Source organism: Nansenia antarctica (genome assembly GCF_963989245.1).
Source record: "Nansenia antarctica genome assembly, chromosome: 6".
Taxonomy (NCBI): Eukaryota; Metazoa; Chordata; class Actinopteri; order Argentiniformes; family Microstomatidae; genus Nansenia; species Nansenia antarctica.
In genome coordinates, this window is record NC_137676.1 from 65,399,618 (window position 1) to 65,417,100 (window position 17,483).

Below are 17,483 nucleotides of genomic sequence, written 5' to 3' on the forward strand. Positions count from 1 at the left end.
ATTTAGGGAGACATGAGATGTGAAACATTTCTTCTTTGTTGAATGGCAACAAATTCTGAGTTGTTTTGCAGTACAATATTCACTGCCATGTATATACTACTACTACTACTACTACTACTACTACTACTACTACTACTACTACTACTACTACTACTACTACTACTACTACTACTACTACTACTACTACTACTACTACTACTACTACTACTACTACTACTACTACTACTACTACTACTACTACTACTACTACTACTACTACTACTACTACTACTACTACTACTACTACTACTACTACTACTACTACTACTACTACTACTACTACTACTACTACTACTACTACTACTACTACTACTACTACTACTACTACTACTACTACTACTACTACTACTACTACTACTACTACTACTACTACTACTACTACTACTACTACTACTACTACTACTACTACTACTACTACTACTACTACTACTACTACTACTACTACTACTACTACTACTACTACTACTACTACTACTACTACTACTACTACTACTACTACTACTACTACTACTACTACTACTACTACTACTACTACTACTACTACTACTACTACTACTACTACTACTACTACTACTACTACTACTACTACTACTACTACTACTACTACTACTACTACTACTACTACTACTACTACTACTACTACTACTACTACTACTACTACTACTACTACTACTACTACTACTACTACTACTACTACTACTACTACTACTACTACTACTACTACTACTACTACTACTACTACTACTACTACTACTACTACTACTACTACTACTACTACTACTACTACTACTACTACTACTACTACTACTACTACTACTACTACTACTACTACTACTACTACTACTACTACTACTACTACTACTACTACTACTACTACTACTACTACTACTACTACTACTACTACTACTACTACTACTACTACTACTACTACTACTACTACTACTACTACTACTACTACTACTACTACTACTACTACTACTACTACTACTACTACTACTACTACTACTACTACTACTACTACTACTACTACTACTACTACTACTACTACTACTACTACTACTACTACTACTACTACTACTACTACTACTACTACTACTACTACTACTACTACTACTACTACTACTACTACTACTACTACTACTACTACTACTACTACTACTACTACTACTACTACTACTACTACTACTACTACTACTACTACTACTACTACTACTACTACTACTACTACTACTACTACTACTACTACTACTACTACTACTACTACTACTACTACTACTACTACTACTACTACTACTACTACTACTACTACTACTACTACTACTACTACTACTACTACTACTACTACTACTACTACTACTACTACTACTACTACTACTACTACTACTACTACTACTACTACTACTACTACTACTACTACTACTACTACTACTACTACTACTACAGGCAACTGTTGCTAGCGACGCCATTGTCGTCACACCGGCACCGGCAGCGGACTTCCTGGATACAAACGAGGCTAACAAAACAGAGGGGAGCTATGCTAACAACATTAGCCCCCCACCTAGCTTCCACCAGCTATCCAGTGAACACAGAGGAGTCACCACCACCACCACCGCCGCCTCAGACGAGACCGAGGACCCCCAGCCCCCTCACACAACCCCCATTGATGTCCCATCTCCAACCACCGAGACCTGGGGAGACTACGGCTACTTCCCGGCCTTCAATGCAGTTTTCATGGCTCGTTTCACCGAGTCCTGGAGGCAGCTCACGGCCGGTAGAAACACCATCAACGACGTCCCCCTCCCCCACCCGGCGACGACCCCCCCTCCCCCCTCCCTCCCCCACCCGGCGACGACCCCCCCTCCCCCCTCCCTCCCCCACCCGGCGACGACCCCCCCTCCCCCACCACCCGGAGACTCTCTACCGAAACCGTGGAACAATGGGCAACCCCCCCATCCCCCAATCCTCAACTTGACGATGACCTGAATGGAGACTATTTCCAAGTCAAGGACATAAACACTCTTTTTGGACACAGCAGTAAGGGCCTGCATATTGTTCACCTTAATGTGAACAGTCTTGTGCCTAAACTGGACCAAATCAGAGAAATGTTCCATGACAGCAAGGTTCACATTTTGAGCTTCTCTGAGACCAAGTTTGATGAATCAATCAAAGACCCAGAGATTGAAATAGTAAACTACTCAGTCATCAGAAACGACAGGAACAGGTATGGGGGTGGTGTCTGCATGTACATTCACAACGATATTATCTTTAACACCCGGTATGACCTGAATCATGACGAATTAGAATCTGTTTGGGTTGAAATTATCTTTAACAAAGCAAAACCGGTGCTGGTTGGTACTATCTACAGACCTCCCGATCAGAATGATTTCTATGATATTCTTGAGGGGTGCTTGGATGACGTTGACTGTGTGGAAAAGATTGTTATTGGGGATTGGAACACGGACATGCTCAGAAATGAAGCATCCGTCTTCAAATCCTTCACTAGGTTTTCTGAATTACACGGTCTCCGCCAACAAATTACCAAACCCACTAGGGTGTGTATTTCTACTCAAACCACCATAGATCTCATTCTAACATCGGATGAGTCCAAAATCTCCAAGAGTGGGGTTATTGTATGTGGGCTAAGTGATCATTACATGATCTTTTGCACTCGTAAAAAGCATAAACCCAAGGCTGGCGGTCATAAAACTGTAACCACTAGATCCCTTAAATCCTATTCTAGTGAGGCCTTAAACCATAAACTGGAGAATCAAGACTGGTTAGATGAACTAAAAAGCACACAGGTTGAGGAGGCATGGCTAGGTTTCAAAACCAAATTCCTAAATATTATTGACAGTATAGCCCCCATGAGAACCACCAGGGTTAAAGCCCGATCGGAACCATGGATGAATTCGGACATTCTAAATGCTATGAAAGTCAGAGACCTAAAATGCTCTGAAGTTCAAAAATGCTAATCAAAATTAGTGAAACACTTAAACGAAGATCTCAAAACCCACTTTGAGAAAATTTAAAAACAATGCAACAAACTATGCAATCAGGTAATTACCATGACCAAATCTGCTAAGAAAAAATACCTCGATAACAAAATCGAAGAAAACTTAAACAAACCACGTGACCTTTGGAAGCTACTTAATAGCCAACTAGGTTGCAGTCAAAAACTCAAAACCAGGTCTACAAACATCAGCATAAAATCTGGAGATTCTCTCTTTACAGACAAGCTGGATGTGGCTAAGTGCTTAAACACTTTCTTTACAACCATAGCCACTAAATTAGTTAACAATCTACCACCCCACTCAGGGCGTTATGGTGTAGAGCACATCCGTGCGTTCTACAATAAACTGGGTGTACGCAAAGATGATTTTAAACTCTCCATGGTGTCAAACGATGAGGTGTTTAAAAAACTGGGCGCTCTACACTCAGAAAAGGCCACGGGCCATGACAATATTCCAGCCAGATTTCTAAAAGACTCAGCTGCCTCCATTACCCCAATCATCACCCACATAATAAACCTCTCCATCAAACAGGGACACGTCCCCCTTGACTTTAAAATAGCAAGGGTAACCCCACTGTATAAAAAAGGAAGCAAATTAGACCCAGGCAACTACCGACCTGTTTCTATTCTTAATTCCATCTCGAAACGTATGGAAAAATAGTTTATGAACAGGTTGATAGGTACCTTACCAAAAAAACCTGATGTATGAATTTCAATCAGGATTCAGAACATCCCATTACACTGACACATGCCTTCTCTATTTGAACGACCACATCAACCTTGAGGTGGACTCGGGCAAGTACTGCGGCATGGTCATGCTGGACCTCCAGAAGGCCTTCGACACAGTAAATCACCACATATTGTTAGATAAACTGAAAGCAATTGGGTTCGATAGAACATCGGTGAGCTGGATGCAATCCTACTTAGAGGGGAGGGAACAGGTGGTTAGTGTGAACGGAACACTGTCCCCCCCCCCTCCCAGTGACCTGCGGCGTTCCACAAGGAAGCATATTGGGACCTTTACTGTTCCTAATATATGTGAATGACATGTCATCAGCATGTGATTGCAATTTGTTCCTGTTCGCGGATGACTCGGCTCTGCTGGTCTCTGACAGGGACATATTGCAGGTGGAAAAAGCGCTAAGCACTGAACTGAGTAGAATCTGCATCTGGCTAGCTGACAATAAACTATCAATACACCTAGGTAAAACTGAAACCATCCTATACGGATCCCCATCTAAACTCAGAAAGGCTGTAAATTACAATATAAAAGTGGGTAACATTACTATCACAAGAAAAGAAGATATTACATACCTGGGCTCCATCTTAGAGGCAAATCTTTCCGGAGATAAAATGGCAGCAAAAGTAATCAAAAAAGTTAACCATAGAACTAGATTCTTGTACAGGATATCCTCACTTGACAGTAAAAACACACTGAGGACCCTATCAGGAGCTCTCATTCAATGTCACTTCGACTATGCCGTAACATCATGGTACTATAGAACCACAAAGGCCCTAAAAACAAGACTCCAGACAGCCCAAAATAAACTGGTTAGGCTTCTGCTAGGCCTCAACCCTAGGACACATCTAACCGCTGCTCATTTTTTGAGCCTTGATTGGCTACGAGTAGTTGACAGAGTGCAGCAGCTTGCACTGGGCCTGGTCTTCAAGATACGCTACACCACAAAGACACCCAAGTACCTGTCAACATACTTCCAAAAAGTGAACAACGTCCACACATACAATACCAGAGGAAGCTCCACGAACCACGTTCAACCGCGTTGCACCACAAACAAGGGGTTAAACTCGTTTGCAAACTATGCAGTAAAAATATGGAACGCCCTTCCTATAATCTTAAAGGAGTGCAAAACACTGCCCACCTTCAAAACCACTCTCAAAAACCATTTACAGGAGGCTGCAATCCGTAACTGGACCCTCTAAATCAAAAATCAAATTAAAAGACTACACCCCCACCTGGACTACCCTCTATATATTATTGTTGTTTTGTTGTTATGTCTCCCCCCCCCCCCCCCCACCTGAAATACCCTCTGCACATACTAGTTGTTTTGTCCCACCCCCCTACCTGGTCTACACTCTGAGCAAACGCAATGTTATTATGTCGCCCCCCCCCCCTCCCCCCCGCCTAAATCTACTGGTGTTTTTGTACCCCCCCCCCCCCACCATGACCACACACTGTACATACTTGTTGTTTTGTCCCCCCGCCCGAACTACCCATTGTACATATTATATGTCTGTCCCCCTGCCCGAACTACCCACTGTACATACTTTGTGTTTTGTCCCCCGCCCCCACCTGTGGTGTATGTCCCCACCTGTCCTACCCGCTGTACATACCTTATGTTTTGTTGTATTGTTCTTCCCATGTTGGATATATGTTTATCTTGTAGATAGTACTAGTTATTTGTCTGTATTATCTTGTAGATAGTACTAGTTTTTTGTCTGTCTTACATGTAACGATGAATTGAGTATCAAGGACCCCAATTGAAATAAGCCAGTGGCTTTCTTGGGTTTTTATCCTGTTAGTTGACCTTGTATGTAATATGTACTTTCATGTACCTACTTCTGCAAATCTTCTAATAAAGTATTCAATCAATCAAATACTACTACTACTACTACTACTACTACTACTACTACTACTACTACTACTACTACTACTACTACTACTACTACTACTACTACTACCACCACCACCACCACTACCACTACCACTACTACTACTACTACTACTACTACTACTACTACTACTACTACTACTACTACTACTACTACTACTACTACTACTACTACTACTACTACTACTACCACTACTACTACTAATAATAATAATAATAATAATAATAATAATAATAATCAACTTTATTCATATAGCACCTTTTTAAAACAGTGTTTCAAAGTGCTTTACAAATAGATAAAACAAACATGCAAATAAAAACAGTAGAAACAGTAAAACACAGCACATTAAAAAGAATAAGGGCAGCATCAATTTAAGGCTAGTCTATAAAAATATCAGTTTTAAAAACAGATTTAAAAGAAAATACTGATCTTGCTAGCCTAATATCCTCAGGTAAAGTCACCTTTTGTCTTCAGTCTCTGAAATGGCCAGAAGTGCCCTGCCTGAGGATATTAGGCTGCTGACTAAGTGTACAACAAATAATAACAAGACACAAAAAGACAGGCTTTTGGGGTTAGTACCCCAAAGTACCCCCATGTCTGTACAGGACAGTCTTGAACACTTTTTAAAATGCTTCGACCGAGACCGCTGATCTAAGTTCCAAGGGAAGAGCATTCCAAAGTTTGGGAGCCACGGTTTGTAATGCTCGATCACCTTTGGTTTTTAATCTGGCACGGGGGACAACCAACAAACCCTGGTCAGAGGACCTGAGAGACCTGGTGGTGGAATGAGCTCCCCACGGCCGTCAGAACGGCTGAGTCACTACCCATCTTCCGTCGTAGACTGAAGACCCATCTCACTACCCATCTTAACTGCTCCTCCTGAGACATCTTCTGACCCTCACCACTACGTCTCCTAAAGACACCCGCTTTCCCCTCTACTGTGTCCCTAAGAACTTCTATTGCCCCCCCTTGTACTGTTTCTAAGTTTCTCCAGAATAAAAAAAAAATATATATATATATAATAATAAAAAAAAGTTTAGTAGAAGGCGATAGGGAGAAGGTTTTTTCTTCTATCAGTGGCCCCGGGCCCGAGCTAGATTACTCCTCCTGCAACGAATGGTGGATTGCTGATTCACATGCTTAGTATTCAAATGTATTGATTGTAAGTCGCTTTGGAATAAGGCGTCTGCTAAATGCCAAAAATGTAAAATGTAAAGAGACCGACTGGGGCTGTACAGATGTATGCAGGTGCCTGACCATGAAGGGCTCTGTAAGTGATGACCAGAACCTTAAATTGAATTCTAAATTTAATGGGGAGCCAGTGTAGGGAAGCTAAGATGGGAGTAATATGACATGACTTTCTGGACCTAGTCAACAGCCTCTTGTCCAATCAAATCAGGAATGCCTCTTGTCCAATCAAATAACTTGGTCCCTTTATGACGTTGAACCCAATGCAATGAGGGGCTCTAAGAGCGAATTTATGAACGTACCCATAGTCTGGTGCCATATACACAGCTACACAAGATATAAGAAAACACTTTTGAAACACTGACAGATAATGAAAAGGACTGGTGATTCACTGTTAAAATAAATACATATAGGCCTATATACAAACGGGCGGCTGTGGCTCAGGAGGTAGAGCTGGCGTCTAATGATTGCAAGGTCGGCGGTTTGGCAGTTCAATCCCCAGCTGGCCACGTGTCGAGGTGTCCTTGGGCAAGACACTAAACACCACATTTTCCCCAATGAGCAGGCCGGCGCCTTGCAGGGTAGCTTGCCGCCATTGGTGTGTCAATGTGTGAATGAGAGGCCATTGTCAAGCGCTTTGGAATAAAGCGCTATATACAGTAAGTGCAGTCCATTAATACATACAAACAAATAGCACACATAGCTACAACGCCGGTTGCAAACAAGCAAGGCAATAAGAGTAAGATCTTGACCATTCTCTGCATCTTGATGTATTATCTCTAGTGATGATATCGTCTACGAGTTAGTTTTCATAGCGCGTAGCCGGATGAGGCGGCAAGGCCAGGGTCTCTCCTGGTGTCACACCTCTGTGGGACAAGCCTTGAGGCTGTGGTCGGGGGAGGCCACTGATGACAGAGGGAGGCGTGGCGAGCCGGGCCAGGTCGGGGAGACCGGCAAGTTGAGGTCACGAACCTGACTCCTCCTCCTCCCGGGGGCGAAGCTGAGCCCTCCTGCGCCCTCCTCCACCAGTCCGTCCATCAGCGCCCCCAGGCTCTGCCGTATCCTGACGAAGAAGTGGGGGCAGCTGAAGGCGTACAGCACCGGGTTCAGCACCGGGTTGATGAAGGCGAAGGTGGTGGCGAACGGCAGGCCCACCTCCACCAGCGTCACGCCATATTGCCAGTACTGCGACGCCACCTCCAGCAGGCAGAACACGTGGTACGGAGCCCAGCAGAGGGCGAACGCGGCGATCACCGACGTCACCATCCTGGTGAAGCCGCGGGATAGGCCGGAGGCCTCGGTCCGTTTGGAGGCGGGGAGGAGGGACGTGGGGGTGGAGGTCTGAGGCTTGGCCTTGGCCTTGGCCTTCGCAGCCCCGCCCGCGGTTGTCAGAATCGAAGCCCCCGTCATGAAGCTGCTGCTCTCCTTCCTCCTCTTCCTCCTCCTCTTTGTCAGGCTGAAGCCGAAGAAGGCGTAGCTCCCCGCGATCACCCCTAGGGGGAGCAGGAAGGCCAGCAGGAACTTTGACACGGCCGTCGCCGCCTGCCTCACCTTACAGTCCCTCCCCAGCGCCCCCGCCGAGGAGTACAACGCAAAATGGTGGTAGCACAGCTTCCTGCCGTCGCGCTTCACCGTCACCGCGCGGAACAGGAAGTAAGGGAAGGCGTTGGCCGCCGCCCAGACCCACCCCAGCGCGCACACCTTCCACGCCGCCGCCACGGAGCGGCGGTTCTGGCTCCACACCGGCCTGGCCACCAGGAGGCAGCGGTCCAGGGAGATGGCGGCCAGGAGGAAGGCGGACACGAACATGTTCAGGAAGAAGATGGAGGACTGGGCGGAGCACAGGGGCGCGCCCAGCTCCCAGCTGTGGGCGGAGTGGAGGTAGTGGGTGAAGAGGGGGAGGGTCAGCGTGGCCAGGAAGTCGGACATGGCCAGGTTCAGGACCCAGACGGAGGCCACGGTGCGGCGGCGCAGCCGGAAGCCCACCACCCACAGGACCAGGGCGTTCTCCAGGATGCCCACGCAGGAGACCAGGCCGTGCACCCACACCACCGCCAGGTTGGCCCGCGTGTCGTTGTTCAGGGAGTGGCCCAGCATTGTGTGGAGGAGAGGGCAGAAGAGCTCAGGGGAGGAGGGAGAGGAGGAGGAGTTGGTGTAATAAGGACCTGACATCTTGGACCTGGAGGGAGGGAAGGAGGGAGAGAAGAGTGAGATGAGTCTGGTGGGTACACTTAGACAGGATCATTGACTAATGTGGGAGGGAATCAAGTTGTAATCTTCTCCAGTGGATTATATAAATCCACTTTCATCTTTAAATGGGTACATGACATCCACATAAATCTAATTAATCTAAAGTAATTGAGGACTGACTAAGATAAACAGTTTCAACATGCCTATTGCAGAAACACTACTCTTAAACACTGCGGTATTGTAGTCATCCATGTGTGTGTGTGTGTGTGTGTGTGTGTGTGTGTGTGTGTGTGTGTGTGTGTGTGTGTGTGTGTGTGTGTGTGTGTGTGGGAAATGGTAGTGAGCAGTGTTGATGTCAGTATGGCTAACTGTCTGTAAATGAATGCATCATCTCTGACTCAGTGTGTCTGTCTGGGGGGACAGAGAGAGAGAGAGACATGACCAGACTATGTTCATCCTGATGATAAGACATCTCTGGTCCAGGGCGTACGTGTGGCATGCTGCTATGCAAAACCTAGTTGGCTCATGTCGGTCAGTTTGTCGTTTGGTGACTGGCTTCCATACACTTCTGCAGAGCTGCCAAGTCTCACACAATCGCCGTGAGACTCACGCATTTCAACCAGTTCTCACGCTCTCACGCCGCATCTCTATTTCTCACGGCGAGAAATAACAATTGTTTTACGGGACTTTTATTTTTGAAATTCCTTGAAAGAAAGCTACCGGACATGAGTTTCGTGGCATCTTTCTGCACGTGCGTTAACTTGAGTCTGCAATCGAAGCGGCAGGCGAGCGCTGATGGAAGAACCTGTGTTCACGCGAGCTGCAAGAACGTAGCAAGCAGGGTTGCCAGATTGGGCTACTTTTGGTCACACTGGACGGGTGGATTCGGCAGCTTTTAGACCGGTTGGGCTGGACATTGTCAATTCCGTCTGGCAACCGTGGTAGCAAAATATGTGCATACATTACAACATCGTATCTGGTAGCCTACTGGACTGGGTTGCACCAATATGGCGTAAGTCATTACTAAATGCAGGCATTTAGTAGTTACTAAACCCCTAGTTGTTACTAGTTTTAATTAATTAAAATTAATTAAAATTATAAATTTAAAGTTAGTTTCAAACTAGTTGTTTACTAATTTCGGTTGCACCACGCCAATCTTTTGCCAATCTTAGCTAGTAAATACTCAGTTTTGGTAACTGTTTTTTGTTTCTCTACTGTAACATAACCAGGTACATTAATAATAATAATTATTATTATTAATAATTACAATTTACAATACAAATACAACAATTGGGGGTCCCTCAAAAAAAAATGGGCGGGCTGCGCGCGCACAAAATCACCCACCAAGCCCTCATTCTGACCCAGGAAAAACCCTGGTATGTACTGTATAACATGATAGCCATCTATGAGCAATGCAGTGTATATAAGATGATGACCACGGGTCTTTCTGCTGCTGACCAAGGGGCTGAGTCTTGTTGATGGGGTAAATGTTTCTTTTAGAGTCTGTAGGCTACTGTATTTGTTTATTAAGATTTCATAAATATGATATATTGTCAGATTTTTTTTTCTTGTTTTATAAAATGTTATTATTTATTATTTTCATTTATTGTGCTGGTTTATTATGAACAACATGTAAAATTGCAGGAAACTAGCACAAATAATTGGGTGGGAGAGAGGAGCCGCCGCTGCCAAAACGTGCACAGTTTTGGGTCGCTCCACGCCAAAAAAATCTCACTCCAAACTTTTGGTGAAACTTGGCAGCCCTGCTTCTGTTACTCCCCAAAGTAGAGATGTTGCTAGAGTGAGTGTGAGTGCTGACATATTGTTCCCCTCCAGCACAGAGGGGTCAAAACAAATACAAAATAAAAGACAGTCTGAGCACTTTTAGCGCATTTTACACTTTTTATGTCAGGGGTCATTATGGTGTCTGTACCGATCATGCGACTCCTCCCAACTCATACAATGGCAGCGGTAAACTAAAGTAGTTACATTGCCTTTTAAAGTATAGCCAGTCACTAAACAATCAATGTTTTTCCCCAGACATTTCCACCCAAATGCGTGAAAGGTCTGGTGAACCAACGCATCAAACTCAGCGTTCATTAAGCCAATAGAAAGACAGTCGAAAAGGGAAGGCGCACAGCCATTGGCTTTACTTAGCATCAATCACCTCCCACAACATGGTGCTGACGCCGGTGGTGATTGTACAGGTGCTACAGGTAACATGCTGTATAAGACAGCTGAGACGTCTCTCTAACACACATTTCCACTGAACTTATATATACTATAAAATGCATCCACTTACTGTAATGTACTGTAAGTCGCTTTGGATAAAAGCATCAGCTAAATGGTGTATATTATAAACTAACCTACGCCATCATGCACTGAGTTTTCCATTTCAACGTGTCAGTCAGTATGTCGTCATTCATTGTCCTCTCTACTACTCTGGATAAATTACATCACAAAATGTAACACAATCGCATTTTTTTTATTGAACTTGACCATATTAAATAAAGCCTTGATTGAAGGGTGATTGATGAGAACAATGCAGACAACAAGAGGAGCATCAGCTATAACACAGACATCACTGGCAAAGACAGACGTTTACGTGATATTAAGTATTCATATCATATTACGAGCTTACTTCAAAGAACAAACCTGACATGCTCACTGCTTCTCCCCCCGGCTATGACCTAGCCTCGTAACAGAGAAGCCTGGAGCAGCTGTTTCAACTACCGACTTGGTGCGAGAGGGAGTTGTGGAAACTATGTGCTAATACTACTCTTTGCGCCCCTTTCTATACCACTTGTCTCTTTTTCTATACCCCTTCACCATTTTCACACAATATAAATAAAAATATTGTATCTTTGATAAATAAATAAATGTATCTTTGCTTTTTGGGGGGGGGGGGGGGGCTTCCGTAAAATGTTTTGTTCGCCCACTTGGAAGTTAGGACGACATGTCAGAACCTGTTCTTATGGCCTAGCCACATACCAGGTCTTAAGCAACTGCACACTTATGCAATTCCCAGAGGGTGTGTGAGAAAGACACCGGCATGCCAAAGTCAGGGCGTGTGATGCTGCGTTCAACTGCCGTTAAAATGACAGACTATGAATCTCCTTTGTAACATCAATGTCATTAGATCATGCCTAGTTCATTTTGACAGGTAGGGGGTTTCTTTCTCTTTAAGGTTGGATACCACAGCCACACGTGCATATTCACATGTACTTACCCATATGTGTATGGTGATGCCTTTGTGGCTGTGGCTCTAGTTGGTAGAGCATGGCACTAACAACACTTAGGTTGGGAGTTCGATTCCGGCTGGGACTATACCTGTATATACTGAAAAATGTAGACACTCACTGCAATGGATAAAAAGCATCAATTGGTGACACTTTTAGCTGACACTTTTATTCAAAACAACTTACATTGCAGCGAGTGCCTATATTTGTATATATATATATATATATATATATATATATATATATATATATATCCACCCACACACTCAGTGCCCAGACTAAACAGAACAAAAACATTAGTTGGAAAGTGTCGTGCCTGTGCATGAACAGTCAGACTTCCCAGTCATCAATACACCCACTCTGGCTCTCTGCATCACCACACTGGTCACTTCCCGCACCGTCACCTGATTGCTCTGATAACTGATGAAGAGATAGTGTATTCAGTGTAACAGTGTATTCTAAGAAAGGCCTGGGGGCAGAAACTGTCCCTCGTACTGGTTTTCAAAGAGGCCAAGAGATATACCTGGTTCTGTTTTTGATAATGGTGGGGCGCATTTCTCTTATGTAAGATATCTACTCCTACTGCTACTCCAGCTACTCCTTTGTAATCTGTTGCTGTAATGTATATTACAGGCCTTCAGGTGAACCCTTTTAAAGGGTGGAGACCCTTCAGATTTGAATAACTATCGGCCTATTTCCAACCTCCCTATCCACGTCTGTGAATCCTTCGTGAACTCCCAGCTAAAGAAATTCCTACTTGAAAACAACATTCTGAGTGGGATACAGTCTGGCTTTAGCTCGGAGCACACCACCATAACTGTGGCTGATAACTGCGGCTGCGGTTTTGATTCAGTTGACCACAAGCTCTTGCTAGCCAGACTTAGTAGCATTGGTCTCAGCGACGGGCCTGTCAATTGGTTTCGAAGATATCTTGTGGACAGAACACAATGTTTGTGCTGAGAGGTCTAGCTTCCATGGGCTTCCCACGGCTGTCAGAACTGCAGAATCTCTCCCCATCATCTTCATCTTCCGCTGGAGACTGAAGACCCATCTCTTCAGGCTACACCTTAACTGTCCCTCCTGAGACATCTACTACCCCCCTTCACTGTTTCTCCAGAGACACCTACTCCCCCCCCCTATACTGTTTCTCCTGAGACATCTACTACACTGTTTCCCCTTTGTCAATATATTAAAAACCAAAAATTCTTCCTTCTTCTACCACGACGACTGCCAATGACCCCTGGCCTGAGCATAGAGTACTTTTCCTGCTATGACTAGTGGATAGACGATTCACTTACTTAGTCAAATGTATTGATTTTAAGTCGCTTTGGAATAAGACATATCAGCTAAATGCCAAAAATGTAAATGTAACAGAGATTAGACTCAGTTTATCATGCATCCTTGTGCTTTGTTACAAATTCCAAGTCACTCACCCTCCATTGGACCTTGTATCATATGGTGGGCCAGACCGTTCTTTACCCGCCTCAACAGCTACATTGGTATGTGTATATATACAAAGCCCTTCTGGGTAAACGACCCCTGTACTGTACAGCTGTAGCCTGCTTTCCCACTGCTTGTGCTTCCAGATGCTGTCAACTAGACAGTTGCTACTTAATGTCCCCAGGGCCATTACCGAATTAGGGCACCAAGAGCATGGAATAGCTTGCAAAGTATGCTTAACCTTGATGTACTAGTGCCCCTAAATTTGTTTAAAACTCTGATGCAAAACTCTGTTCGGGACAGGAGGAGTGTGACTTTTTTTTATGTAGGCTGGATCATGTTACGCTGATTGTGTTGTTGTGTTTTAAATGGTGTAATGTTGTACTGACTACTGCTGCTTTCTTTGCCAGGTCTCCCATGCAAAACGAGACTGTGTCTCAATGGACTCTTCCTGGTTAAATAAAGGTTAAATAAAAACAAAAAAAATTCTGATATGAACCAGTGGTTCTTGGCTCCACCAAAAAACTGTCTAAACGTATATCTCAGACTGATAAAACAGGACAAAGGCAGCTGTAATCAGGCATTAGCATTCTTCTGCGGTCGGTTGGACAGAGAACAGGCTCATGTATCTATCAACAGGGCAATGTTTACAGTGTTGTTCTAATGAAGCATGACATACTGTAAGTGGTGTTATTCAGATTGATAGTAGTTACTGATGGAGATTAATATCCACTGCTACTGTTTTCTGGAAGCAGCACCACTGCTGAGAGTGAATTTACTGAATTTACTCATTTAGTGCCATGGGTGAATAAAGTCGCCCAAATTGTACAATTTCTAGAGTGCCAAGGGTGACGTTATTCACCAAAAATGCATAACTTACGATGCTTAAAATTTTGGAGGCAATAAAGGTATTGTTGCTAGATAAACACCACATAAAATACTTGGCACTCTAGGTGGTGGGAGTTCCGGAATTCTTTGGCAGTTGTTGAGTTAAAGTAATCCCTCATGCAGTACAAACCGCCACAGTAGTCAAATATTGAGCTCATGTTACAGTTTTAAAAACAGTTGTCATATAGACATTACTGCTACAATCACGACAGTTACAACCACTGCTGCTACTGGGACTCTCTCTTTGATGTCAGTTTAACTGCTGTCTATAAATCAGTTCTGGTCATACTCACCAAGTTGCAGTATTCTAGTCCTTTCCACTCTTTGAGGCTCGATCAAATTCTTCCTCAGCGTGTGCTGGTCCTACTTGTTCTGTCACAGTCACTCATCCTTGCTGCTCTGTCGCTTTCTATTCCTTTCTTTTTCCTCATCCCCCTGCTTCTTTCTCACACACATAATATATTCAAGCACACACACACACACTGCTCATCTCACAGCTCATCTCCATAAAGGGTGGAGCAAAAGAGGTAGAGAGAGCACGGAGAGGTGCTGTGTGTGTGTGTGTGTGTGTGTGTGTGTGTGTGTGTGCATGTCTGCGTGCGTGTGTGTGAAGCAAGGGGTGAGATAAGAGAAAGAGAAAGTTAAAGAGAAGTAAGAATACAAATAAAAATAAGGTAGGAACGGCTGTTTGACATGTTTCATGTTTAATAAAATGAAAAGAAAGTACAAGAAAGTTTGTAAATGCATGTGTGAGAGAAAGGTTCTCCTTATTGTACGGCTTGGAGATATGGATGTGTGGAAAAAAAGTGATTTGGTTACTTTCCATGATGATGTCCATTATGTAGAACTGTGAAACGTGCCAAATCGTTTTGTTGTTTGAACACTTCACCCTGGGGGGTATTCCATCAACGTCACTAAAGGAAAATCCAGTCTCGCGACTTAGTCTAAAGAAAAGCCTGGATTGTCCTTTAGCGACATTGATGGAATATGGTCATGGTCATGTGACTTGGTTGTGTTGTTCTTGGATGCATAGCATAAACACAATAACAGTAGAGTGAGATTGAACCTTCTCCCTCAATGGTCATCCTTACATTATAGAAATGTATATGACCGGGGTGTTGTTACAAGCATGTAAAATAAGCAGAACTAATGTGTGTGTGTGTGTGTGTTTTTAATAACGTTAGAGCAAACAGTATGAGAAACAGGACATAATATTACCAGTAACAGTATTATAGCAAAGATAAACCAACTTTCTGCCTCCATCTAGTGGTAAATACAAATGACATTGTCCAACCATCCTAAACCTGCTTGCGTTGTTTCCATGACAACAGTACATCCCCCCACGTCATCAAATGGCAAAACGGACATTCTGTTTGGACATTCTGCTGTGTCAACCAACCAAGTGTCTGCTATGTCACTTTTTTCATGATTTGAAATTTATTACAGTTCAGAATTGATCAAAGGGCCAGTCTAAATTGACAGGACTGGTGTCCCACCTGTCAGAGGGATCCTAGGTAATAATAAGCCTGATGTAAGTGCCTGTCCTTAGAGTTCCCTTCCTGCCCAACTGCCACAATAAATAAACGTCTTCAGTCCTGAAAACTTTAGTCAGACTCCTCCATCTCACAGCATCTATACTGCTGCTCTCTAGAGGTCAGAGTGGAAATGACTCTACATACAAAGAGGACACATTGCTACGTAATACAGCGTCACAGCTCAAATATCCAATGTAACCAACTCGTATGTACACACACTGCTCCCCTCTAGTGGTTAGTGGGACTGATGTAACCAGCAGGGCTCAACATGGGGACCTCTCCCCTCTATCCTTGAGGTCCGAGGAAGACATTTGGCCATACAGGTCTCAGGCAGAGCTACTCATCACGAGAGCTACACTGACACTACACACGACACTACACACAGGGAATCAGCATCAGAATCACTTTTATCACATCTTACTGTACACAAGCACACAAGAGTAAAATTATTTGGCTTTGGTTCTTGTGTAACATTGACACTGCAGCATTCAGATACAAAACACAATAATAGTCGTAGGTGTCTACCAGGGCCCTATTCCACAAAGCTCGATAAAGTTCTAAGCCTCGATAAAGTTCTAAGCCTCGAAAATGTTAGCTTGCGTTCGGTGCCATCAATGTGGCTCAAATAATTCGCTGCTTGGTTGAGCTCCTTCTGAGTCAGATATAATTAGCCTGGTGCTATAGTCATCCGTGCGTCAAAAAAGGCTCACAGGCGGAAACTAAACCCTGAACGAAAGTTCCTCATGTGTCTTTTAGGATAGATAGATTAGATAGATTAGATAGTTTGATTAGATAGTTTGACTGTGTGATAGATAGATAATTTGATATTTTGAAAGTGTGATCGATCGATAGATAGTTTGATTGTGTGATAGATAACTTGATATTTTGAAAGTGTGATAGATAGATCAATAAAGAAAAGAGTGTAAAAAAAAAAAGTCATTGTCTCAACTTGCATTACCGTTATCACAGCGGTCTGGCTGGCGTAGTGGTTAAGGCTGCGGACTCGAGTTCCAAAGGTTGCGAGTTCGAGACTTGACTAAGTCATTCATTTTTATTTATTTTTACATTTAACCGAAGATTTCATGCAAAGGTTTCAAACACCATTGTAATCGTGTCAGTTCTTGTAAATTAGCCTGCACCATAATTTTATAGCCTACAATACTTTTTTAGATGAGATTTTAGATTAGATTCAGACAACGAAATGCAGTAAAAGTGCGTGTGAAGAGGGATTCGAACCACTGATATAAAATGACGAATAAATCCTATGGCAGCGGTCGATACCACTAGGCCATTGTGGCGATATGACGGTTTGTAGCCTGCTGC

At 43.6% G+C, this 17,483-nt stretch overlaps 1 protein-coding gene across 1 annotated transcript in view; it reads right to left on the bottom strand.

Annotated features, from left to right (window-relative positions):
* The window catches only part of LOC308160831 (prostaglandin D2 receptor 2), a gene marked incomplete at both ends in the record, with an annotated part of 28,661 nt that overhangs the window by 10,566 nt on the left and 612 nt on the right, over positions 1-17,483 (bottom strand). The window contains one exon of the mRNA XM_080534767.1: positions 7,733-9,047. Within this exon, the coding sequence (XP_080390893.1) occupies positions 7,733-9,047 (1,315 nt within the window). The remainder of the gene's footprint in view (positions 1-7,732; positions 9,048-17,483) is intronic.